The sequence below is a fragment of the Salvia miltiorrhiza genome, chromosome 1, assembly GCF_028751815.1.
Source record: "Salvia miltiorrhiza cultivar Shanhuang (shh) chromosome 1, IMPLAD_Smil_shh, whole genome shotgun sequence".
Taxonomy (NCBI): Eukaryota; Viridiplantae; Streptophyta; class Magnoliopsida; order Lamiales; family Lamiaceae; genus Salvia; species Salvia miltiorrhiza.
In genome coordinates, this window is record NC_080387.1 from 49,716,003 (window position 1) to 49,742,022 (window position 26,020).

General features: G+C 40.1%; 3 protein-coding genes across 3 annotated transcripts; 2 read left to right on the forward strand and 1 right to left on the reverse strand.

Moving 5' to 3' along the window:
* Positions 1 to 1,891: 1,891 nt before the first annotated feature.
* On the reverse strand, positions 1,892 to 4,261 carry LOC131009347 (late blight resistance protein R1-A-like). The gene has a single exon (XM_057936647.1). It carries the CDS (start codon positions 4,259 to 4,261, stop codon positions 1,892 to 1,894), a length of 2,370 nt encoding a protein of 789 aa, XP_057792630.1.
* Positions 4,262 to 8,669: 4,408 nt separating this feature from the next.
* Positions 8,670 to 19,045, forward strand: LOC131009359 (uncharacterized). The gene is made up of 8 exons (XM_057936657.1): positions 8,670 to 9,605; positions 9,684 to 10,640; positions 10,928 to 10,995; positions 11,152 to 12,616; positions 12,689 to 13,609; positions 13,685 to 13,756; positions 13,838 to 14,044; positions 15,468 to 19,045. The coding sequence occupies exons 1-8, from the start codon at positions 8,670 to 8,672 to the stop codon at positions 18,891 to 18,893; spliced, it is 8,052 nt and encodes a 2,683-aa protein (XP_057792640.1). The 3' UTR covers positions 18,894 to 19,045.
* Positions 19,046 to 19,084: 39 nt separating this feature from the next.
* On the forward strand, positions 19,085 to 24,052 carry LOC130990003 (uncharacterized). Its single transcript, XM_057914189.1, has 2 exons — positions 19,085 to 20,192; positions 21,020 to 24,052. The coding sequence occupies exons 1-2, from the start codon at positions 19,537 to 19,539 to the stop codon at positions 21,111 to 21,113; spliced, it is 750 nt and encodes a 249-aa protein (XP_057770172.1). The 5' UTR covers positions 19,085 to 19,536; the 3' UTR covers positions 21,114 to 24,052.
* The last annotated feature ends 1,968 nt before the right edge of the window (positions 24,053 to 26,020 follow it).

Consider the following 26,020-nt stretch of genomic DNA (forward strand, 5'->3'; position numbering starts at 1 on the left):
ACGCGTTGGAAAAGATTGGTTCGTTGCCCCTTCTTGAGAAGCTCGAATTGACGTGTGGACACTTCCGAGGAGGCGAGTGGGAAACGAAAGAAGGTGGATTTCGCAGCCTCAAATTCTTGTCGTTGAGCTTTTGTTTCAACTTTGAGCAGTGGACGACGGAGAGCTCTCACTTCCCATGCCTTGAGCACCTTTATCTTCGCGGATTAGAAAAGTTCAAGGAGATCCCTACAGAGATTGGGCTTATAGCGACGCTCCAATCGATTGTGATGGACTTTTGCTGTGAATCAGTGGAGGAATCTGCGAGAAAGATGGTGGAGAAACGAGAGGAATTACAAGAAGAGGTTATTGTTGAGGTCAGGAGGAAGAGGCAGGAGTTTAATAGACACGAAGCTTTAAAACATGGGTTTAGAGAAGAAATATTCAGGAAATTGCTGAAACTACATAGAATGGCACAAGCATCTCTAGCTTGACTTTTCTTATACGATTATGTGTGTTAGATAGCATAGGATAACATGTTTTCAAATTTTGATGTGCAAATATATGTATAATACTATATTTTAGTGTTGGTCGGAACCACCTTCGCTAGATTCCATGCTCTTGATGCTAACTAGTCTAGTGTGGAAAAAAAAAATGTTTGACAAGTCTACATATTGCAACATGCTCTAGCGTATATTTTTTCAAGTCTAACTTCATTTTAATTCACACTATTCTTTGTTGTTCTATCCTCTGCAGCTTTAACTTAGGCTTGGACTTTCATCAAACATTTTTGTGCAGGTTTAAATTAAGCCAAACACTTGGTGGGCGTGGAACATATTCAGCTACAAAAGTCAGGTTAATTTCTGTGAGCCGTTGATAGTAAAAAATAATAGACGGCTAGGACTTGATATCAGTTGGGTGGGTTGGTTAGCTTCTAAGAAACACATTGACGTTTTTCTTTGTTTGAAAAGGCTGGATATGTATATTGAACGGTGAATTTTCCTCTTTGTAATCAAGCCAAGAACATATCCTTTCCTTTCATCAAATACACAACTTTACTCTGCAATTATACAGATTCTACTAAATCCCTGAAATAAGGCACAATTCTGGTGTTGTGATAGCGGTTGGAGTAGAAATCCTTAATTGCCATAGAGTTGTATCGAAATCAAGAACTCCGACATCAGCCTTTGCAGTAGTTGCCTTGAAACCATTTAATGGAGCAAATGCACAAGCTCGTCAGCAAAAACAAAACCAATAAAGTTGCGTTTACTTTGATGGATAAATTTATCAATGGAAAATGATGGATAACAAAAATTTATGCTTTTAAATGTCTCATTTCTTTTCTCATATTTTACACAAAAGAGAAGTTCACCATTTTTCATTCCTTATTTTCACTTCAAGTATGGATAATATTATCCACTCAAATGGAGGGATAATGTTATTCATCCTTGAAGTGAAAATAAAGAAGGAAAAATGCTTTTGTGTCAAATGTTGGAAAAGAAAAGAGACATTTAAAGGCATAAATTCTTATTATCCATCTTTTTCCATGGATAAATTTATCCATCAAAGCAAACGCAGCCTAAAAGAAACTGTGGATTATGAATAGGAAAACTGTAGAGGTCAAGAAAATACGATGAGATCTATTGAAAACATGTGCTCTCCAACCGTTTGATAAAATGCCCATTAGAATCTGGTATTCTGGGATGCTCCAACTATTCGATGAAATGACACACGACATCCTAATCGGAAACTTCCCATTGAATCTAGAGTACACTGGGACTTTTCTTACAATTACTAAATGAAATGAGAAAGAAACATATACTTGTACATCAATCTTTGAAAACAGATTGTTCTATACTATCTAACACACACAATCCTATAAGAAAAGCCATGCTAGAGATGTTTGTGCCATTCCTTAGATACTTTGTGCTAATTTCCTGCTTATTTTTGCTTTAAACCCATGTTTTAAAACTTTGTATGTGTCCAACTCTCGGTTCATCCTCCTGACCACAACTGCAATCTCTCTTTGTAATTCCTCTTGTTTCTCCACCACCTGTCTCGTAGATTCCTCCGCTGATTCACAGCAAAAATCCAACACAATTGACCGGAGCGTCACTATATCCCCGATCTCTGTAGGGATCTCCTTCAACTTTTCTAATCCGCGAAGATAAAGGTGCTCAAGGCATGGGAAGTGAGAGCTCTCCGTCGTCCACTGCTCAAAGTTGAAACAAAAGTTCAACGACAAGAATTTGAGGCTGCGGAATCCACCTTCTTTCGTTTCCCACTCGCCTCCTCTAAAGTGTCCACACGTCAATTCAAGCTTCTCAAGAAGGGGCAACCAACTTATCTTTTCCAACACTTCTTGCCAATAAAACAGAATTGCTTCAAGACTCAACTTCCTTAGACAGTGTGGGAAGGTTGCCATGTGCACATAATCATCAAATCGACTACCCTTGCAGCTAAGAGATTCCAATTTAAGCAAACATTCGAAATTTCCTAAACAATAGTAATCATAATCATCATCATGCACCCCAATCCCCTTATCCTTGCTATATGTCAATCCCAATTTCTTGATATTAGGAATTCTCTTTACCACCTCTTGATCGCACTTGAAATTCCTTATCCCCTTGAGCGTCTGCAGATTCTCCATGATCACAAAGTGCTCACTAGGAGGATCTGGGAGACGCAATTCCCGTTTATAGAAGATGACATGCCTAAGTTGAGGCATCTTCCAAATCTCAACCGGTGCATCCACTTTCCTTGGATGAGCAACGATCAACGTCTGCAGATTCCACAGCTGATCGATGGAAGTAGGCAGTTTCGCGTGACGATGAGCTCCAACAGCAAGATACCGCGAGTTTACAAACTCAAACATATTCCTTAAAACATAACTATGCCCAAAATATTGATTTCCATATCTCTCATATGCTTCCAATATTCTCAAGAATCTCGAGTTGGGCAGCCGTCGAATAGTTGCATTGTCGCTTATATAGGAACGGGCGAGTGGCTTTGATTCCAAGGCGTCAATGACCCTCTCTTTGGAAGTACTTCTGGGAATAACAATGCGGCGTTGGCTATATGTACCTCCCACCACATGATAAAACCTCTCCTTTCGAGCTTCTATCAAGCATAGATCTCTCAACAAGTCATGAATTATGCAGTACTTAACATTTCCAGTTGTTCCCAACATATCTAGAATCAGATTTCTATCAATCAGATCCTTTAAGCACTCTCGTGCAATTGTTTCCAAACTTTTCCCGCTTACTGGCTTTAGAAATCCTTCAGAAACCCATAGCTTGATTATTTTTGTAGCTCGAATTTCTCTATCTTCCTCAAACACTCCCATATAAAGAAAGCATGGCTTTAGATGAACCGGCAAATGGTCGTAGCTCAATTTCAATATTTTCAAGCAATGTTCATCGTTCTCCAAATTCACTACTGAGCTTAAGTGCCTCCCAAAAGATTCCCAACATTCTTTTGTATGCTCCTGTTTTTCCAAAAGACCTCCCGTCACAACAATTGACAATGGAAGTCCTCTGCAATTCTCTACTATCTTCCTTCCGACTTTCTCGAGTTCAAGAGGGCAGCTTTTCTCCCCAAACACAATTTTGGAGAACAAATTCCAACTACTAACCTTATCTAGAAATTTCACTTCAAGGCTATAGTTGTTGTTATCCAATTGAGAACTCAAATTGGATAACCTAGTTGTCACCACTATCCGACTACTATTACTATTGTCTGGAAAAAAGCGTTGTATCTTCTCCCATGCCTCAACACTCCACATATCATCCAACACAATCAAGAACCTTCTATGTGATAGATTTTTGTGGAGTGCTAGCCCTACTTCATCTTCCCTCATTTTTCTCAATTTTAAGTTGCCTTCTTTATTGGCTTGATAAACAAGTTCGCAAAGAATTTCTCTCGAGTTATATTGTTGAGAGATTTTAGCCCAAGCACAAACATCAAAATGCTCCTTAATTATTGAGTGTGCATAAATATTTTTGGCAAGAGTAGTCTTACCAATTCCGCCCATCCCCACAATAGGGATGACGTGGCAATCGAGCGGCCCCGTGGTGAGCTTATCCATGAGTTCAAGCAAGACATCATCGAAGCCCACCATTGTGCTTTTCTGCCCAGTGGAGGAAGATACAGTCGCAGAGAAACGTATCTGCAACTGATCTCCGACTTTGAGCTTGTCTGTGAGGATCACCTTCGCTTCTCTCTTGATCAAATCCATGTCTTCTATCACCCTCTGCAGGCCTTCATACAAGTCCAAGGAATTCATCTTTTCACCATCATTTGTGGCTTCTTTTCGACTTTGAAAACAATTGAGGAACCGAATCCCATTCCTTCGATCTTCAGATCCAGCGGGAAGAATTCGATCCACAATATGTGATTCGATGAGATCTTCAGCTGCATAAGCTGCATCTGCAATACGCATCTCCAACGGATCAGCTTCGTCGCTGTAGGCAGAAGGGGAGTTGTAGCCTTGGAGAAATTCCTGCAAGAAGGCCACAGTTTCAGTGAGAGATTCAACTTGTTTTTTGTCCAAAGAAATCGGAGGATACGGATGATGCTCGATCTGATCTATGATTTGCATGAGAGAAGCCAAAGCTGCATAAGCCGCCATGATCAAAATTTCTTAAAATTCAGAAAAAAATAAAATGATGCAAAAACACGATTAAATGGAAATATGATTATATCTATGTTCGAAAGAGTGTCGAGGGAGAATTTGATGGAGTGTTAAGTTTGGAAAGGAATTAAAGTGGCAGCTTTATCATCATTACTTGCTTTACTTAATTTGAAACTTGCTTTAGCATCTTTACAGGTAGCTTCAAAATTTCAATCCATAAATAATTTTGACAATACAAGAATAAATGCAATTATTAGTGGATTGTCAAAGTTTAAGGTACGTAGACGAGCCGGGCCCAAACCACCGGGCCAAAGGAAGATTTTGGGTTGGGCCAAGCCTACCTCTTAATGCCTGAGTTTGTTTTGGGCCTTTCCACGCATATCCCAAATCAGCCAATATTGGGACTGTGCCATGTTTGCAGATAAGATCAAATGTCCCAAAAACAATTTTACGTGTCATACGTCTTCTATTATTATATTTATTATTTTAATAATATTTTTATAAAAATAAAATTTATTGTAATAGAGCATGTTGTGCTGGCATAGCAACACGGACCTCCACTCAATGTCAAAAAATAAATTTAAAAAATGGGGTGTTTAGTCTAATGATTGAGATAAATAAAATTAATAAGATTAGAGCGTGATTAAGTAATTCATTGAATTTTGGAGTGATATAATCACTTACTTATATGATTAGAATGTAGGTTGAGTTGTCAATCATGAGCACAATCATGGAAATCATACATTTGATTAAGATGGTATTTGGCTAAGCTTAGTTTAATTAGCTTATAAGCTTTAACAGCTTATAAGATGTAGTTTTTCAAAAGATTATAGGTTGTCAAGTGTTTGGATAATTGAATTTATAAAATTATAAGCTAGAGAGAGAGAAACAATGCTAAAAAGATAAATCGAAAAGAGATGAACTTGAAATGGTATATGATAAAAATTACAAATTATAATTGAATAGTATTTATAAAATAATTTTGTATATAAGATTATTAAAAAATAAGTTCAGATAGAGAAACTTATCTTTTGGAAAACTTATAAGTTATTGGAGTTTATTTTTAGAACTTACAATTTGTTTATGAGCTTATTTTGCCAAATATTTTGAAAAAAAAAACTTATAAACTTCTAAACATCTTATAAGTTATTTTAAAGAGCTTATAAACTCAGTCAAACACTCTCTAAGCTAAATTTTTTACCAATCATATCACTCAAATCAAACCCCTCTTAAAAGAAGATTTACAAATCCAAACCAGGGCTTTTTGTAGGTTGAACAGATCATGGTGTATTTGTGGCAATATTATTTTAGGTTGAGCCGAACTTCATTTTATCCCATCGAGTTGTTTCAATGCGACCGCCGACCGCTATAAAAGCTGATGTCAGAGTCATTCTTGATCTTCAAACTACTCTTGGAAAAATATTAAATCTTGCATTTCTATGGCCATTTAAGATTTCTACTCCAAAAATAGTTCATTCTTGTCATCAGCTCATTGATGTACCAAATGCAAGCATAAGTGAATTAATTATCTCTACCAAATAGAACATTTCACTAAAAACTGGTAAACCTTGTGATCCGATTCAAAATCCCAACAAAACTAGCTTAAATGATTATAATCAAGGGGCTTGGGATACCCCAAAGTTCTAATCTACGTAAGTAAATAAAGTGTACTATTTTTAATCCTCAAAAGTAGACACCCCTAATAGAGTTGAGCATACACATTAAAGTTGTTACCTGCCAAGCTAAGCAGTGCTTCGTTCTTGTTCAAAAGCCTAACTTGAACCTGAAAGGGAAGCTCTTCGCCTTGTAATTCCACTTGTTCGTCTACAATCTTTTTGGCAGACCTGATCGCCGATTTGCTGCACCATGATAAATAAATCTTCTGCAGTGTTGGTATATTTATTATTTTAATAATATTTTTATAAAAATAAAATTTATTGTAATAGAGCATGTTGTGCTGGCATAGCAACACGGACCTCCACTCAATGTCAAAAAATAAATTTAAAAAATGGGGTGTTTAGTCTAATGATTGAGATAAATAAAATTAATAAGATTAGAGCGTGATTAAGTAATTCATTGAATTTTGGAGTGATATAATCACTTACTTATATGATTAGAATGTAGGTTGAGTTGTCAATCATGAGCACAATCATGGAAATCATACATTTGATTAAGATGGTATTTGGCTAAGCTTAGTTTAATTAGCTTATAAGCTTTAACAGCTTATAAGATGTAGTTTTTCAAAAGATTATAGGTTGTCAAGTGTTTGGATAATTGAATTTATAAAATTATAAGCTTACGCCTCAGCCGTTGGAAGTCTGATGTATGCCATGGTCTGTACTAGACCAGATATCGCTCATGCAGTGGGAGTTGTGAGCAGAATTATGGCAAATCCTTGAAAGCAGCATTGGGAAGCAGTAAGGTGGATATTGAGATATCTACGTGGATCTACTGATAGATGCTTGTGCTTTCGACGAGGTGATGTAGCACTACAAGGTTTTGTAGATGCAGATTTTGCCGGTGCGGTAGATCGCAGGAGAAGCACTACCGGTTATGTCTGATTGGGTGTATTTATACGCATTTATTTGGGGGATTTTGGTGTGGTTTCTATGTTTAATTCGTGTTAAATATCGTCTTTGGATATGAATTATGGTCTTATATAAATGTTTATGGTATTTGATAGGTTTTGGAGAAAAGTATTGATTTAGAGAAGAGTTTTGAAGTCGTGAAGCTGTGTGAAGAGGAAGTTGTGCACGTCTGCCGTGCAGTGTGCCCATTCTGCCTGGGCGTGAATTGATTGCATGGATTGAAGGCTAAAGTGCCGAAAAGAAAGACATGCTGAGCCACCATGTTTGATTTGGACTGATTTTAAGTTAGTTAATTAGCTAGTAGTCCACTAGTTTGTTTTTGTGGACTTTATATTATTTTTTTTAGTTGCCTATTTAGACTAGGTTAGTAGGTTTTGATTTTTCCTTAGTTATATATATATTAGCTAGAGATCAAATTGAAGGGAGACTTTGTTTTTGGAGATATCATACATATTCCAGACGGCAACTTTGAAGCAAATTTGTGGATGCAAATTTGGAGTTCTAAATTCAAGTTTTATTCCTTCATCTTTCCTTTGCAATTAATTATTTATTTTGTTTGATTTATTTTTATTATGAGTTCTAGCTAAATTTCTATATTCCGGCATTGATTAGGGAAGCACTAGCGAAATTATTCTGTGAGATCTAATTGTTCTTATACTTTATTTTTATGCTTGCATCTGCGATTCTTCATGTTTAATGATATTAATTGTTTTAATCCATTAGATAGTTGCAAATATTTATTGGGTTAGAATTAATTATATAGCCAATTGAACCGGCCATCCGTAATTGTGGTTTAGGTTTGATTAGTGGTAAATTGACACATCAGGGTCAAGGGAAAAGCAGTCTTAATTCAATAATCCTGCGTCAGAGTTTATTGGTTTTGAATCGGGTTTCTCTAGATATTAATGCTATCGGCTCATTAAATCTATAGAGCGTCTCTTACGGTTGTCAGTCGATTAGGGTAGTAATTAGTGAAGCGTCTTCCTGGTTACCGAATAATTAAGGAGAAATAAGATCACGTCAGAAGCGTCTTCGGTGATTATAACTGGTTTGTTTGCATGATTTAAAGTTATTTTTGCATCGATGATCGGAATAATTGAGCTAGGGTGGACTTAATTGATTGCTGGAATTCTTTTATTAATTGTTGGAATTTTTATTCATCTTTTGGTTAATTGGAAAAATTGGTTTATTCGGATTTTATTTATTTAATTTTAAGTTTAGTAATTTCCATATTTTCTTCTCAAAATTTCGTGGTTACTTTGCAGACTTTAATTGGAGAAATTCTCGCCAGTCCCTTGGGAGACGATTTTGCTTACTGCTGTCTGCGCAGTGTGGGCATACCGGCTGACTGCCGGATATTTTTGGTGTAAAACGACGCACCAAATTTTGGCGCCGTTGCCGGGGATTGGTTTTAAGCAGGATTTTACTGATTTCAGTCTGTCTTTTATTTTAAGTTATTTTATTTTTAGTTTATGCCCCGTTCTTCTCGTACAGGCGTATTAGTTTTTGATCCAGAAATCGAGAAAACCGCACGAAAGTTGAAGAAGCAAGCTAAGGAGTGGAAAAAGAAATCCAATTCTTCTCCACCGAGTCTTGAGGATCAAAAAGAAATTGAAGATCCAATGGGTGACCGTAACAATAGGGATGAGGAGAACGATAGAGAGATCGTTGATCCTCGACAGGAACCACCTCAACTGATCAGAGAGTTAGGCCGTCATAGAAGCAATCGCCCTTTGTGCATTGTCCTTCCTGCCATTAATGGCAACGCTGAAATACGGCCTGGTTTCATTCAAGTGCTACCCAAATTCGGTGATTTACCTGGAGAGAGTGCACACAAGCATCTGGCTGAATTTGATCTAGTTTGCTCAACTCTACGCCCTCATGGTTTTACTGAAAATAATTTGAGGCTATTGACTTTTTCTCATACTTTGCAGGGTAGAGCGAGAGATTGGCTTTTTGATCTTCCTCCTGGTTCGATTAGAACTTGGGGAGATTTAGAAGAACAATTCTTGCGAAAATTCTTTCCTGAGTCCAGAGCTGCAAATTTGAGAATGGCCATTAGCAGCATTAAACAGAAGAAGGCGGAGAGTTTAGCCGATTATTGGGAGAGATTCCAACAGCTGTGTCGCAAGTGTCCTGATCATGGATTTTCTGACTACCAATTGCTTACTAACTATTTTTATCGTGGTATGTCTTCTTTTGATAGGAAAATTGTTGACGCTGCTTGTGGTGGAAGCTTGACCAATAAAACTTTGGACGAAGCAAAGCAACTCATCGTTGACATGGTTTCAAATGGCCAACAATATGAGGATGAGGATGATGATCGTTATAGGCCAGTGCAGAAAGTAGAAGATTCCAACATGAACGAGAGAATTGATGCTCTCACCTCTTTAGTTAGAGGACTTGCTGTCTCTAAAACTCAACACGTTCAATGTGGAATTTGCTTTGAAAATAATCATCCTACTGATGCATGTCCATCTCTGCAGGATAATAATACTGAGCAAGCGTGCATGGGATCCGCTGATGAGCAAGAGATGAACGCACAAAGGCAAAGGCGAAACGACCCTTTTTCCAACACCTACAATCCAGGGTGGAGAAATCACCCAAATTTTAGGTGGAGACAGCAGGAACCAGGGATGTACGCGCCGAATCCGCCGCAGGCTGGACAGTATGCCCATACCGCACGTCCTGCACCGAGTTCTGCACCCAATATGAGCGATATCATGAAGAGCCTCGCCCAGAGCAGTGAAATTGTGAAGAATTTGGTGCAAAGTCAGCAGGCATTCCAGCATGAAACCCAGGCAGCGTTGAGTAATATGGGCACACAAATCACGCAGTTAGCCACTCAGGTGAACAAGCTGCAGGCGAATCAAGGCCGACTTCCTTCTGTCACGGAGATGAATCCCAAGGAAAATGCAAGTGCTGTAACTACAAGAAGTGGGAGAATTCTAGCTGAGCCACAGCCTAAGCAGCAGGACAAAGAAAAGCCCGATGAAGCCAAGGACGATGCAATTAGTGAAAAGTCACCAGAATCCACCGAGCCTATCTCTTCTAAGGTAAGTGGAAAACCTAAGGTTTCAATTCCTCAATCACTGATTGCACCACCTTTTCCTTCTAGGTTGGCTCAGAACAAGAGAATTGAAGAAGAGAAGGATATTCTGGAAATCTTCAAGAAGGTAGAAATAAACTTGCCCTTGCTTGATGCAATTAAGCAAGTTCCCAGGTACGCAAAGTTTTTAAAAGAGTTATGCTCTAAGAAAATGAAGTTTGGGAATGATGCGAGAATTCGAGTGAGTGAGAATGTTTCTGCTGTTCTTCAAAGAAAATTACCCCAAAAATGTCGAGATCCTGGTATGTTCACCATTCCATGCATTATAGGTAATAAGACTGTTGAGAGAGCCATGCTAGATTTAGGAGCATCCATAAATGTCATGCCTTATTCTGTGTAGGGAAAAGTATCAATTAAGCCCCTGTCGTGGTGGCCCTTTTCACTTCTGGCCCCCTATACTCGAAGGGGTATCAACTAAACCCCTGAACTAAATAAAATTGAATAATTTCACCCCTTGCCCTAACCCCCAGTTTGACGCCGTCTGTGTAATTTAATTATTTAATTTTTTTTTAATGCGGGCCCCACACTTACTTAGTACATTGGCGGGCTTCCTAACCGATGGCCATATGAATCGTCTCTTCACCCTCTTCACTCTCAAACCTTCATCCATCGTTGAATCAGGCGATTCCAGAGAAGACGAGCGAGAGGAAGACGAAGCTGTTGTGTCAGGCCACCAAATCACGATCAAGGTAAGCTATCTACTCTGTTTTTGTGGTGGAAACCTCATAAGTTTCAGAGCATGCAATTTTATTTGGATGTCAGAATTTTCTAGGTCTTATTGTTTTCGCACTTGCAATGGTTGAATGTGAACTGGTTTTCTTGTTTCCTTTTTCTTTTTGTTGCAGCATGCGTCGTGTAACCTTCGTTTTTAATTATTGGGGTATTTGGAAGAAGGATTTAGAAACTGCAAAATTGGTTTATGATGGCTATAATTCTGTTGAAATTGACGAAAATGTTGATGACATGAGTCTTGATCGTATATTTGAAGAATTTGCTAAGTGTTATGATAGTAGACCTAAGAGTGTGTATGCTTTGGATGGAGATTATACCATTGAAAAGGGATTAGTGTTACTTAGGAATGATGAGCATTGTAAAAAAGTGTTTGATTATCTTGAGTTGCTTGGAGCAGAGGAGATTCTTTTGTTTGCTGACCATGAAAGAGATCCCCTGCCCCCTGTTACACTTTTACCATTGTTTGATGAGGAAAAGGAAGGTGATCAATTAGAGGATATTCATGGGTTGGAGATCGAAAATGAGGGTGAGGGGGTTGATGCCGAGATTGGAGAAGATGATGCTGTAGAAGAGGATGATGGTATAGGTGTAAATGAAATAAGTAGTGAGCATGAAGGGGATGAGCATGATCACACTTTTTCTGATCCTTTAGGGATTGGTTCGGACTCTGATTCTAGTACATACAGTGACAATGAGTCAGAGAGTGATGAAGATATAGTGAATGAGGAGTGCATGATAGGATCTGGAGAACAGGGACAACAAGGGAACTTTGCACTAGGCATGACCTTTGCCGAGGCAAAGGATTGTAGGGAGGCTTTGGCAAGATATTCAGTGACATTTGGTTACAAGCTTAAGTTCATGAAGAATGAACCTAAGCGAGTTAGAGTTGTATGCATCAGTGAAAAGGATTGTCCCTTTGTATTGCTTGCATCGGCTGATGGAGATAAAGAGGGGTTGATCATAAAAACTCTAGTGGCAGAGCACACTTGTGCAAGGCAAAGAGAAGTGCCAAGTGCTTCTAAAAAATACTTGGCAAATTATTTCAAAGATACAGTCTACAGGAATCCTAGATTCAGTGCGAAGGATATGCAGGGACATGTTAAAGAGCACCTGAAACTACATGTGAGTATGGGGAAGTGTAAGAGAGCAAAGAGAGCAATAATCACCAAGCTTGGAGGCAGTTACAAGCAGGAATTCAACATGTTGATTGGTTATATTGAGAAGGTGAAGGAGACCAACCCTGGTTCAAAGATGGAGCTTCAGTTGAGCAAGGATGAATTGGCTAACGGTAGGAGGGTCTTTAAGAGACTGTTTGTTATGTTTGATGCCTGCAGGCAGAACTGGAAGGGGGGTTGTAGGCCCCTGATTTCTTTGGATGGTTGTCACCTTAAAGGTGTAACATTTGGTTGCCTTCTAACTGCGGTTGGAAAAAATGGCAATGACGGTGTGATTCCTATTGCTTGGGCAATAGTGAATAAAGAAAACAAACACAATTGGAGCTGGTTTGTGAGTTGGCTGAAACAAGAGCTCCAACTTGGAGATGGTGCAACTGTTACCATAATGAGTGATATGCAAAAGGTACTCTCTATATTAATTGATACATTTTGCTTTGGTGGTGCAACTAATACATGGTTTTTTTGCTTGTTTTAGGGGTTGATGGAAGCTGTGAAGGACCAAATTCCAGAGGCAGAGCACAGGTGGTGTGCACGGCACATATACTCCAACTGGAGTAAAAAATGGAGGGGAGAGGAGCTGAAAAAACGATTTTGGATGGCAGCCTGGAGCTCATTTCATGAGGAGTTCAAACTCAGTTTGGCCAAGATAAGCTCCATCAAAAAGAGTGCAGCTGAGGACCTCATGCACTACCCTCCTCAGAATTGGTGTCGTGCATATCAATCAACCAGGTGCAGTACTTATATGGTAGACAATAACATTTCCGAGTCCTTTAATTCTAGCATAATGCAGGCTAGGCATAAGCCAATCATAAGTATGTGTGAAGACATGAGAGTCTTAGCCATGTCTAGAATTAGGGATAGAAAGGGAAGTGTTGCCTCGTGGAAATGGGATTGGTCACCAAACTGCATGAAGTTATTTGAACTTGCAAAAACTGAATCTATGTGTTGCAATGTAATATGGAATGGTGAGGATGGGTACGAGATAGGGGAAGGTATGGACAAACACACTGTTTCTCTGGATCAAAAAAGGTGCACTTGTAGGATTTGGGAATTAACTGGTATTCCTTGCTGTCATGCTCTGGCTGCCATGTACTCTTCATCTCTGGATCCCATGAGTGTGATGTCGCACTGGTATCACAAATCAACATTCATGAAGTCATATGAACACTCCATCAAGCCTGTACCAGGTTACAAGTTCTGGAATGTTAGAGAATCTGATGCCATAGAACCTCCACCTGTGGAGAAGAAAATTGGGAGACCGAAGAAGGTAAGAGTCAGAGCAAAACATGAGCCAAGGACGAGCCACAAGTTATCAAAGATAGGACAGAAACAACACTGCAGCATCTGCAAGAGTGAGAGCCACAAGAAGTATAACTGCCCTCAAAGACCAGTTCAGGTATCCTTCTAACATTGAAACAACTAACCTTGAAGTTGGTTATTGATTTGCTCTTATATGTTATATGTTACACAGGAAACACAAGATTCTATTAACTCTGGAGTTGGCTTGTATATTAACCCTGAAACTGGGAGGACAGTTCTACATGTAAGTCCATCAATTAACCAATTTATTCATTCAATATACACTGTCAAAGAAGTTAACCAATTGATGTGTTGTTTGTAATAGAGTGGCAGCTCACAGTCAGTTGTGATAGATGAGGGAACCCCTCGAGTTGCTGATCCGAACACGAAATTTGCAATACCAAATGAACTTCAGTTGAGGAAAGAAAAGAGAAAGGAACTTCAAACTGGTGGAGAGGGACAGAGTTCAAAAGCAAGGAAGATTGCCTCCAATCCATTCAAGCCTCCAAGAGGCAAAGGAAAACAGGCGCAGGTTCAAGCAATCCTCAGGAGGTCACCGCGAGGAAAAAATGTGAATTCAACTGCTGGATCAACCAGTTGAATTGGCATTTCGGATGATTGATCTACTGGTGTTTTTTGTTTTTGATGGCTTCAACAAACACTTGTGTTGGCAATGAACAAAAACTTGTGTTTTTATTTATGGTTTTTCTGTTTTCAAACTTGTAATGCCTAGACTTCATGTGATTGCTATACTATTTTGTTTATTGAAGTTTCCTGCCAAGGATGAATGTTGTTGGATCAGCTTATAATTCTTGTTACTTTGGTGTATGCAAACTCGAGTTTTTGCTTACCATTTTATTCATACAAAACAGGGGATAATACATGAAATATGCCTCATTCAATAGGCAAATATATACTTCATTTCATAGGCAAAATATATTACATGAAATGCTTATCTTACATCAACCAAGAACCAAAATGAACCAAAATGACAATGCCTATCATTTCATAAAAAAGATAGGTGCCGAGAGCCAAGCAAGATCAAGCTACATAGACAAACTAAACTAAGCTAGAGCGAAATATACAAACATCAACCAAGAGCCAAGCAAGATGTATGTCATAAATCTACTTTTCTTCCTTATCTTCCTTGATTCTTCTTTCAAAGCTTGCAAAACATCCCAAAGCTTAGCAATTTCACTATCCACATCAATGTTTGACCTTGAGCTTTCCTTGAACTTCAAGAGCTTGAGATTCTCCCTTTTCAAGTCATTGATAACTTCCTTTGCTCTTTCACTCATAGGTTCGTCCATCCAATCAAAATAACCACAATTTTTTATCTAAGATATGAAAAAAAAAAAGGAGTTCAAGCGACTTAAAATTCAACTAAAACACAACCAATGAAACCAACGCACATACCTTCCAATTCCGACAACCGTAGAACCTCCTACCGGGATTATCTTCTGTCCATGATGTCATCAAGGAAGCCCTACACTTTTTACCTTCGCACGCACAAAACTTTGGATTATTCTCCCATTCATCGCACTGACGTCGACTGCTCCATGAGCTCGACGAATTCCCACCGGAAACTGTATTGAAACTCATGAATCTAATCGAAGACGAAGAACATCGACAAACCCTACACCAATTTCACTAACCTAAACGCAAATTCTCCCAATTTCTGAAGCCCTATCGCGAGTTAGGGTTCATCAAATTTAAATTTTGCCCCAAATATAAAAAGAGGGTTGAGGCTGTTAAGTGTGGGGCCCGCATTAAAAAAAATTAAATAATTAAATTACACAGACGGCGTCAAACTGGGGGTTAGGGCAAGGGGTGAAATTATTCAATTTTATTTAGTTCAGGGGTTTAGTTGATACCCCTTCGAGTATAGGGGGCCAGAAGTGAAAAGGGCCACCACGACAGGGGCTTAATTGATACTTTTCCCTTCTGTGTATAAGGATTTGCAATTAGGACCTTTGAAAGACACTCGTGTTATCATTCAGTTAGCTGATAGGTCTACTGCATATCCCGAAGGTGTTGTTGAGGATGTCCTTGTCAAGGTCAATGATTTGATTTTTCCTGTGGATTTTTATATTGTTGATATGGATGATTCTGCTAAGCAATCCTTGATTCTTTTAGGGAGACCATTCATGAAAACTGCTAAGGCAAAAATTGATGTGGATAGTGGAATGCTTAGCCTTGAATTTGATGGAGATATTGTCACATTTAATATTTTTGAGGCTATGAAGCATGTTGAGGATCCTGAATCTGTGTTCATGATTGATGTTATTGACCCTTTGGTTGAGGAATTTGTTAAGAATTTCAGGGAGGATGAGCTTGAACAGGTTATTTTCAGTTCCCTAACTGAAGAGAACACCAAAACTGAGGAGAATGAAGCCATTAGAGAGATCATCATGCAGCTGTACTCAACGGAGGAAATTCCAATTCGGCACCTGTCGAGCAGGATGCCCATACCGACCAGCACAGAACCGATTTTGCCCTCTGTTGTGAAGCCACCGAAGCTGGACTTGAAGGTACTGCCCCAGCATCTGAAATATGTGTTTTTAGGAGAGGATGACACGCTACCAGTGATCATCAACAATGAACTCAGTGCAGAACAAGAGGTAAGGTTGGTAAGTCTTCTTAAGATGCATAAATCTGCCATTGGATGGACTATAGCCGATATCAAAGGTATTAGTCCCTCTACTTGCATGCATAGAATCTTACTTGAGCCTAATAGTAAGCCGTCTAGGGATCCTCAACGAAAATTGAACCCTGTCATGAAAGAAGTTGTGCTTAAAGAAATTCTTAAATTGCTTGATCTAGGGATTATTTATCCGATTTCTGATAGTACATGGGTCAGTCCTGTTCATGTGGTTCCTAAGAAGTCTGGTTTTCAATTGGTTAAGAATGAGAAGAATGAGTTGATTCCCATGAGGTTGCAAACTGGTTGGCGTATGTGCATTGATTTTAGGAAGTTGAATAATGCTACTAGGAAAGATCATTTTCCATTACCTTTCATTGATGAGATGCTTGAGCGATTGGCTGGTAAGGAATTCTTTTGTTTTCTTGATGGCTACTCTGGATATTTTCAAATTTTTGTAGCTCAGGAAGATCAAGAGAAAACCACTTTTACTTGTCCTTTTGGCACTTTTGCATGGCGTCGTATGCCGTTTGGATTATGTAATGCTCCTGGTACTTTTCAGCGTTGTATGATGAGTCTATTTTCTGACATGATTGAGAGTTGCATAGAAATTTTCATGGATGATTTTACTGTGCATGGAGACTCTTTTGACCATTGTTTGACTAATCTTGAACAAGTTTTGCAGAGATGTGTCGACACTAATTTGGTGTTGAACTTTGAGAAATGTCATTTCATGGTGAGAGAGGGGATTGTTCTTGGGCATGTGATTTCTACAAGAGGAGTAGAAGTTGATAAGGCGAAAATTGATTTGATTGTTAAGTTACCTTATCCTTCTAATGTGAAAGAGATTCGTGCTTTCTTAGGCCATGCAGGTTTTTATAGGCGCTTCATAAAAGACTTCGCAAAGATTGCTCAACCTCTCACTAGGTTGCTTCATCAAGATGTGTCTTTTGTGTTCGATGACAAGTGCAAGGAGGCCTTTGATTTGTTGAAGAGTAGACTCACTTCTGCCCCCATCATTCAGCCACCAATTTGGGGAGAACCTTTTGAAATCATGTGCGATGCAAGCGACTACGCCGTTGGAGCAGTGCTAGGGCAGAAAGTTGGGAAAGAGAGCCATGTGATTTACTATGCTTCCAAAACTCTCAACCCGGCTCAATGCAATTACACAACCACGGAGAAGGAGCTTTTAGCCATCGTTTTTGCTTGTGAAAAATTTAGATCATATTTGATTGGTTCTAAAGTTGTTGTGTACTCTGACCATGCAGCTCTTAAGTATTTGCTCTCTAAGAAAGAATCTAAGCCTCGCTTGATCCGTTGGATTCTACTTTTGCAGGAATTTGACTTGGAGATTAAAGATAAAAAGGGAGCCGAGAACTTGGTAGCTGACCATCTGAGCAGACTGCAGACTGTGTCGGACGGTATGCCCATACCAGACGACTTCCCAGACGAACAGCTGCTGCACATCGACGGTAACACTCCCTGGTATGCTGATTTGGTTAATTTTCTAACTGCTGGAGTTTTTCCTAAGGGAATGGAGACAGCCCGTAAGAATAAGTTGAGGAGCCAAGCAAAATACTTCATATGGGATGATCCTTATTTGTGGAAGACTTGTGCGGATCAAGTGATACGACGTTGCATCCCTGATGAGGAGATTCATTCCATTTTGAATTTTTGCCATGCTCATGCTTGTGGAGGTCACTTTGGTCCCAAAAGAACGGCACGTAAGATTCTTGATTGTGGTTTTTATTGGGAAACTATTTTTAAAGATTCTTACAATTTCTGCAAAAATTGTGACAAGTGCCAAAGAACAGGTAATATCTCTTCTCGCAATGAAATGCCTCAAGTCCCTATTTTGGTTTGTGAAATCTTTGACGTTTGGGGGATGGATTTTATGGGGCCGTTTCCTAGTTCTTTTGGAAATTCTTACATCCTTTTGGCTGTTGATTATGTTTCGAAGTGGGTGGAAGTGAAGGCCACCCGCACTAATGACTCTAAAGTTGTTGCAGGGTTCCTTAAGGATAATATTTTTAACAGATTTGGAGTGTCACGTGCCATCATTAGCGATCAAGGAACTCACTTTTGCAACCGCACTTTGGAAGCACTTTTCAAGAAATATGGAGTCCACCATCGAGTTGCCACGGCATATCATCCACAATCCAACGGTCAGGCTGAAGTTTCTAACCGAGAAATCAAGAGCATCCTTGAAAAAACAGTCAACCCGAGACGAAAGGATTGGAGTTTGAGACTGGACGATGCGGTATGGGCATACCGCACTGCATTCAAGTCGCCGATTGGTATGTCTCCGTACCGGCTAATTTTTGGGAAGCAATGTCATCTACCTGTTGAGATGGAGCATAAAGCCTTTTGGGCCGTGAAGGAATTCTATTTGGATGAGAAAGCCGTTGGCAAAGAGCGGAAATTTCAACTGCAAGAATTGGAGGAGATTCGATTGGAGGCGTATGACCATGCAAGTCGCTACAAGGAACGAACCAAATTTCTACATGACAAATACATTCGAAGGAAATCCTTTGAAGTTGGGCAGAAGGTTCTCTTGTTTAACGCACGCTTAAGGATTATGCCAGGAAAATTGAAATCTCGTTGGTTGGGCCCGTTTAAAGTTGTTAGTGTGAGTCCTCATGGAGCTGTGGAAATCCAAAGCCTCGAAACACAAAAGTGTTTTAAGGTTAATGGACAATTACTCAAGCCATATTATGCTGGAGTCGTTCAATGCGCTTAGCCTGACATCTCCAACCATAGTTTAAGGCTTTTGGAATTTCTTTTCTGTCCAGCCAAGGACGTTAAACAAAGGCGCTCATCGGGAGGCAACCCGATTTCTCTTGCCCTTGTTTTATTTTTTTTATTATTATTATTTTTTTTTTTTTCGTTTTTCTTAAAAAAAAAAAAAAAAAAAAAAAAAAAAAAAAAAAACTGATTTGGGTGTGATTTGATAATTTTCGCAGGTTTGGGGGCTATTCTGAAAAAGATGTGAAGCTGGGGGCCGCATGGAAGTTACTTAAGAATTGGGGGAGCAATGTGCAAAATTCAATACTAGGGTTTTATTTTGACTAGTCAAAATTCCTCCCCAATTTCCCCCCCCAATTCCCGCCGCTGCGCCCCTCTCCCCACCGGGCGACCACCTCCCTCTTCCGGCCAAGCAGCACCGCCTTGACCACAGCCGCCATCACTCCAGTCTGCCGCCGTCCGTCCACCCCTGCCCCGACTACCAGCGACCGCACAACCACCATTCCCGTCGCCCAGCCACCTTCGCCCATTCCCCCCATCATTCAGCCACCCCACTACAGCAGCGCCGATCACCACTACCGCGCCGTTCCAGTCCGCTGTTCAACCTCTGCCGCCCACCGCTGTAGATTCAGCTCACCATGGCTCCCACGAGGAAGAAGCGACTGCCAGCCCGCAAGCCCAAGCTGCCATCTCCATGCCCAATCCAACCCACCGAGGAAGCACCATCTGCCGGCGCGAGTCCGGCCCTTCCAGCCACCGGAACACTCCCCGCCACCACTGAGATGTCTTCGGCCGATGCTTTAGCCATCGTTGTGTTCTCACCGCCACCGACGTGTGAGAACGTACCATCCGCCGAGCCCTCAGCCTCAGCCACCATCTCCGACGTTCCGGTTTCTCCATCACCGTCTACCTCAAGGAAGAGACGTCGGAAGGTGGCCATTCCTACGCCAAAGAAGCTACGCAAATCCACCAGCGGGAAAGCCAAGCTCCCCACATGTAGTAAGGCGAAGGCACAAACTACGACCTCCACCCCTTTGAGGCGGAGCAGCCGCCAGCATGCTCGACCTATCACGATCGACACCCGCGTGCATGAGATTGCATCTACATCAGATTCTGAAGACGAAGCATACGAGCAGGGAGAAGAGGAGCAAGCTGAGGATGAACAGGTGGAACAAGACGGAGAGTACGAGCAGGAAAAGGAGGAGCAAGCTGAGACGAGGCCGCGCCAGAAGCCCAAGCGCCGGAAACCCGCTGTCCCTCACAGCCGGTTCACCGTTACCAAAGTCGGTGCGAGGTATGAATGCAATGTAAAACGCCAGCTGACTGCTCCTCGTTTATTTGATTGGAATGATCTGCATATGTTAGGGGTAAATGAGGAAATAAAAAGGCACTTCGAAAGTATTGGGTGGTCTCCACTCTTGACTTGTGATGAGCCTCTTTATTTCCGATTGGTGCTTGATTTTATTTCTTCATTTCAATTCAGTTCGCATTTGCCTCTAGATCATCCTCAGGCTATTTCATTTTTATTGAATAAGGATTGGCATCATATGTCTGTGAATGAGTTGAATGTAAGGTTAGGATTTGAAACAGACGAGTCTGTAGTTAGTGATGAGTATGTGTCTGCTCTCTGTGCTCTACCTGATGATTTTTCTACTTCCATTGACGCCACATGGGCTGCCCTTTCCACTGAGTTAGTTTACAGGAAGGGTTGCTCTCGTAGTGCGAACATATCTGACCCAGCTTTGCGTCTGTGTCATCGCTTCCTTTCCTATAATTTGTTTGGCCGTGTGGATTCAATGAATATTGTTACTCATAGTGAAATCTTTCTGTTGGATTGCATGCGGAGAGGAGTGAAAGTTAATTGTGGGTATTGGGTAGCTTTACAATGGCGAGCATGCGCCAATCGGTTGGTAGGACGCATTGCACTTGGGGGGTTAATCACACGGTTAGCTCGTGCTTTGCACCACACTTTTCGTTGGCCCATTCATATGCCTGTCTCTACTTTCACTGTTTCGGATTTTCAGGCCATGGGTCTAGTCTATTTGGCGAGCTCCGGCTCTTTTCAGTTGACGCAGCCGGGCATTGTAGGCCCGAGCACTGCCCCTTCATCTTCTTGTGCAGGTCCTTCCAGCCACACTACCAACTCCACTACTCCCCCACCCTGGTTCCTGCCGCAGCTTCACACCTTGCGCACGGAGTTGTGCACCCACTTTGACACTCATCCACCGCCATGGGCGGTGGACTTGAGCACACGATTGGCAGCGGTGGAGCACGCTCTCGGACTACGCCCTCCTCCACCTTCTTGATTACCGTTCAGGGAAGTGTTTCTTTTTTTTTTGCTTTTAGTTTTTGAAGCTTCTGTCCTTTAGTTGTCTGTTGGTTTCTGTTTTGGTCTGTCATACTCTCACACAATGAGGACATTGTGTTGTCCAAGTGTGGGGGGGTGTCTTTATTTTGTGTGTTTTTGCTCTGTTGATCTGTTGATTTGGTTTTCGAGTCAGTTTCGAGACCTTTGGCAATATTATGATGGATGATGTGAAGAGTTGAGATTAGGATATTGGATTTGGTATGATAGGCTGTTGCTCTTGTGATGGAATTATGCATATGTTCGTAGGTATTCTTGTATGAGAAAAACGTGCAAAATTTGATCAAAATACTTGAAGCCTACTAAATTGTGAGGATTGAGCCCTAATGAGCACACATGACTAGCTCTAATTGTTTCTTTGATGAGTGATTGATTCGAACTTCAATGCCGAATTTCTGGTTTGCCTTGTTGCCATAGTCAAGACTGAGTTTGAGAATTTAATGCATGAAAATGATTAAGGCATTTAGGAATAACCATTGTTTGGCCTGAACATATTATCCGAAACTTCACTATTCCCTTAGTGAGCCCGTTTGTGCCTAATTTGCTCCTTTTTGTTTGATGAAAACTCACATATATTGAGCCTTAGCCTGTTTTAGCCTGCTTTTGTCCCTTGAAAACATGTGAATGCACTAGATTATGACGAGATGAGAAGATGAGTACTCCTATAATTTTAGTGTGTTGAGAGATAGTTCATTGATTCTATGGGATATATATGCTGTTAAAAAAAAAAAAAAAAAAAAAAAAAAAAAAATTGAAAACAAAAAAAAATAAAAAATAAAAAGAAAAAAAAAAGAAAAGAAAAATAGAGTTCTATAATAAAATGCATACGTTTAGAGGATTGTGGATATGTTGAGGAGTTACTCTAGAGTTTTATTGATGGAAGGTCTGGTGTGTTGCATGTTTTCAATCATATATTGAGCCTCTTTGATCCCCTTTTTCTTGTTTTATCCCACCTGTACGTACCATAGCCCCATTACAACCAAAGTGCAAGACCTTTTGATTTGTGCATTGGTTCCATATTTTGGTGGAGATAGTGACATAACGGCAAGCTATGTTTGAAGGCATAAAGTTGTGAATTGTGTGAATCTATTCTGTCCATATTTGTCTTTTGAGAGAAATTGAGTGAACTTGGTGAGACATGATTGAATTTGCACAATTTTGACTTGAATGAAGATCATGTCATAATTTTCTGAGCAAGAGCATGATTAGTGGTTTGTGGATGATTGTATCTTGATCAAGACTTTGAGTATTATCTATCATATTGTTGCCAAAGCTTTGTTTTTGCTGTTTTGAGTCTTCTTTTGTTCCTTCCCTGTCGTTTTGTTCTTTTTGGTGCTCGAGGGCGAGCTTTGTTTAAGTGTTGGGGGATTTGATTGGGCGTATTTATACGCATTTATTTGGGGGATTTTGGTGTGGTTTCTATGTTTAATTCGTGTTAAATATCGTCTTTGGATATGAATTATGGTCTTATATAAATGTTTATGGTATTTGATAGGTTTTGGAGAAAAGTATTGATTTAGAGAAGAGTTTTGAAGTCGTGAAGCTGTGTGAAGAGGAAGTTGTGCACGTCTGCCGTGCAGTGTGCCCATTCTGCCTGGGCGTGAATTGATTGCATGGATTGAAGGCTAAAGTGCCGAAAAGAAAGACATGCTGAGCCACCATGTTTGATTTGGACTGATTTTAAGTTAGTTAATTAGCTAGTAGTCCACTAGTTTGTTTTTGTGGACTTTATATTTTTTTTTTTAGTTGCCTATTTAGACTAGGTTAGTAGGTTTTGATTTTTCCTTAGTTATATATATATTAGCTAGAGATCAAATTGAAGGGAGACTTTGTTTTTGGAGATATCATACATATTCCAGACGGCAACTTTGAAGCAAATTTGTGGATGCAAATTTGGAGTTCTAAATTCAAGTTTTATTCCTTCATCTTTCCTTTGCAATTAATTATTTATTTTGTTTGATTTATTTTTATTATGAGTTCTAGCTAAATTTCTATATTCCGGCATTGATTAGGGAAGCACTAGCGAAATTATTCTGTGAGATCTAATTGTTCTTATACTTTATTTTTATGCTTGCATCTGCGATTCTTCATGTTTAATGATATTAATTGTTTTAATCCATTAGATAGTTGCAAATATTTATTGGGTTAGAATTAATTATATAGCCAATTGAACCGGCCATCCGTAATTGTGGTTTAGGTTTGATTAGTGGTAAATTGACACATCAGGGTCAAGGGAAAAGCAGTCTTAATTCAATAATCCTGCGTCAGAGTTTATTGGTTTTGAATCGGGTTTCTCTAGATATTAATGCTATCGGCTCATTAAATCTATAGAGCGTCTCTTACGGTTGTCAGTCGATTAGGGTAGTAATTAGTGAAGCGTCTTCCTGGTTACCGAATAATTAAGGAGAAATAAGATCACGTCAGAAGCGTCTTCGGTGATTATAACTGGTTTGTTTGCATGATTTAAAGTTATTTTTGCATCGATGATCGGAATAATTGAGCTAGGGTGGACTTAATTGATTGCTGGAATTCTTTTATTAATTGTTGGAATTTTTATTCATCTTTTGGTTAATTGGAAAAATTGGTTTATTCGGATTTTATTTATTTAATTTTAAGTTTAGTAATTTCCATATTTTCTTCTCAAAATTTCGTGGTTACTTTGCAGACTTTAATTGGAGAAATTCTCGCCAGTCCCTTGGGAGACGATTTTGCTTACTGCTGTCTGCGCAGTGTGGGCATACCGGCTGACTGCCGGATATTTTTGGTGTAAAACGACGCACCAATGTCTTTACAGTTAAGACAGAAAGACTGCTGTGTTGATCAAGGTGTGAAGACAGATTGAAATCAGTCTTCAAGTGGGAGATTGTTAGTCAAATAAGGCTACTGCATGGGCTACTATTAGAGCCATGCCAATTTTCCAAGCTTTTATGGCAAATGGCTTTAAGGTCAAAAGTTGCTGCTATTTTCTTCAAGCATTGCGGCCAAACTTTCAACCTTTGCTGCAAATACTATTCATTTGGAGGCTAAGGTTTGGCTATAAATTGAGGCCTTCACAGCAGTATGAAGACCACCCCAATACCCCACAACCAACACCACCTAGCAGAAGTGTTATTTGCTAGAGAGAGAGAGAAAAATCTTGTGAGAGAAAACTTCAGTGTGGAAGTTATACACGAGTGATAAAAGTGAGTTGAGAGATAGCCTCTGCGTAGGCAGATACAAAATACAGTGTGGTATTTTTGTTGTACTCCTCCTTTTGATTCTCTAATATATTGGTGTGGGTCCGTGGACGTAGGCAGTTTGGCCGAACCACGTTAAAAATATCGGTGTCATTTTTCTTCTCGTTTCATATCGGTCGATATCCACAATAGTGAGTCACACTTGATCCCGGGCGGAATTAGTTGTGTCTAATTTCCCAACAACAATCCTGGGCGGAATTATTGGCGTCTATAATTCCCAACAACTGGTATCAGAGCCACGGTGGTGGCAGATATTTTCTGATGTTTTTCGCTGTTACTTTTCACGTGAATAGTGAATTCTGTGAATAGTGAAATTTGTCGGCGGTTCCGATTTGTCGACAAAAGGTGTTCTAAACACGGTGGTTAGCTGAAAAATCAGAAACGATCCAAGGAGTCCAGATCGAGTGGGAGCAATGTCGACAGACGATAAAATTTCCAAAATTGATAAATTCAACGGTGTGAATTTTGGATTTTTTGGAAAATGCAAATGGAGGATTACTTGTACCAGAAGGACCTGTATAAGCCCTTGAAGGAAAATCCAGAAGATAAGGACATGGACGGAGCAAGTCAAAGAATGGCAGGCAGAGCTCCAGAATCCACAAGAATTCCAACAAATCAAAGTCTGTTGAATGTTGGAACTGTGGTCAGGTCAGGCACTACAGAACGCAGTGTAAAGTACCTTCAAAGGGAAACGAGAAAAAGACCGAAGCCAATGTTGTGGCTGAAGGAGAAGGACGTGAGATATATTCCAGAGTTGAGGAATAACTTGATCTCCGTCAAGCAATTGTCGAGAGAAGGATGTGATACACACCTCTCAGGTGATTGTTGGAAAATCACTAGGGGCGCAATGATTCTTGCATGTGGCAAGGATACTGGCAGCCTATACACAGCGATGAATGCGTGTGTGACAATTGCAGTTGCTGATAGCAAGAAGAATGAAAATTTGTGGCACCAAAGACTTGGACACATGAGCCAGAAAAGGGCTCAAGTATATGCATTCGAAAGGGAAACTACCAGAAGAGGGTGAGTTTCAACACAAGTGGTAGAACTCTGAAGCAAGTAAAGCTTGAGTTAGTCCACACAGATGTTTGGGGTCCAGCAAGAGTTTCATCCATTGGCGGAAAGTCTTACCTTTGTGACTTTCATCGATGACCACTCGAGAAAGGTGTGGGTTTACTTCTTGAGACAAAAGTCAGAGGTGTTTGAGGCGTTCAAGAAGTGGAAGGCCATGGTGGAAAATGAAACTGGCTTACGGATAAAGAGATCCGATAATGGCGGAGAATACGAAGATATGGCGTTCAAGAAATTTTGTTACCAGAATGGCATCAAGTTGGAAATGCCAGGGACCCCACAACAAAATAGAGTCGCAGAACGCATGAACCGGACGTTGACAGAAAGAGCTAGGAGCATGAGGATACATGCAGGACTGCCAACATAATTTTGGGCAGAAGCTGTCAACACAACGGCATATCTCGTTAACCATGGGACATCTGTACCATTGGAGTACAGAATACCGGAGGA

Excerpts from the sequence above, each read along its gene's own strand:
- LOC131009347 (XM_057936647.1), bottom strand. The coding sequence starts at position 4,261 with ATGAATTCCTTGGACTTGTATGAAGGCCTGCAGAGGGTGATAGAAGAC.
- LOC131009359 (XM_057936657.1), top strand. The coding sequence starts at position 8,670 with ATGCCCCGTTCTTCTCGTACAGGCGTATTAGTTTTTGATCCAGAAATC. Across the intron at positions 13,610-13,684 it reads GCCCTCAAAGACCAGTTCAG|GAAACACAAGATTCTATTAA; the intron begins GTATCCTTCTAA and ends TATGTTACACAG. Across the intron at positions 14,045-15,467 it reads GCAAAGGAAAACAGGCGCAG|GATTTGCAATTAGGACCTTT; the intron begins GTTCAAGCAATC and ends TCTGTGTATAAG.
- LOC130990003 (XM_057914189.1), top strand. The coding sequence starts at position 19,537 with ATGGCTCCCACGAGGAAGAAGCGACTGCCAGCCCGCAAGCCCAAGCTG. Across the intron at positions 20,193-21,019 it reads GTTACCAAAGTCGGTGCGAG|GTCCTTCCAGCCACACTACC; the intron begins GTATGAATGCAA and ends CTTCTTGTGCAG.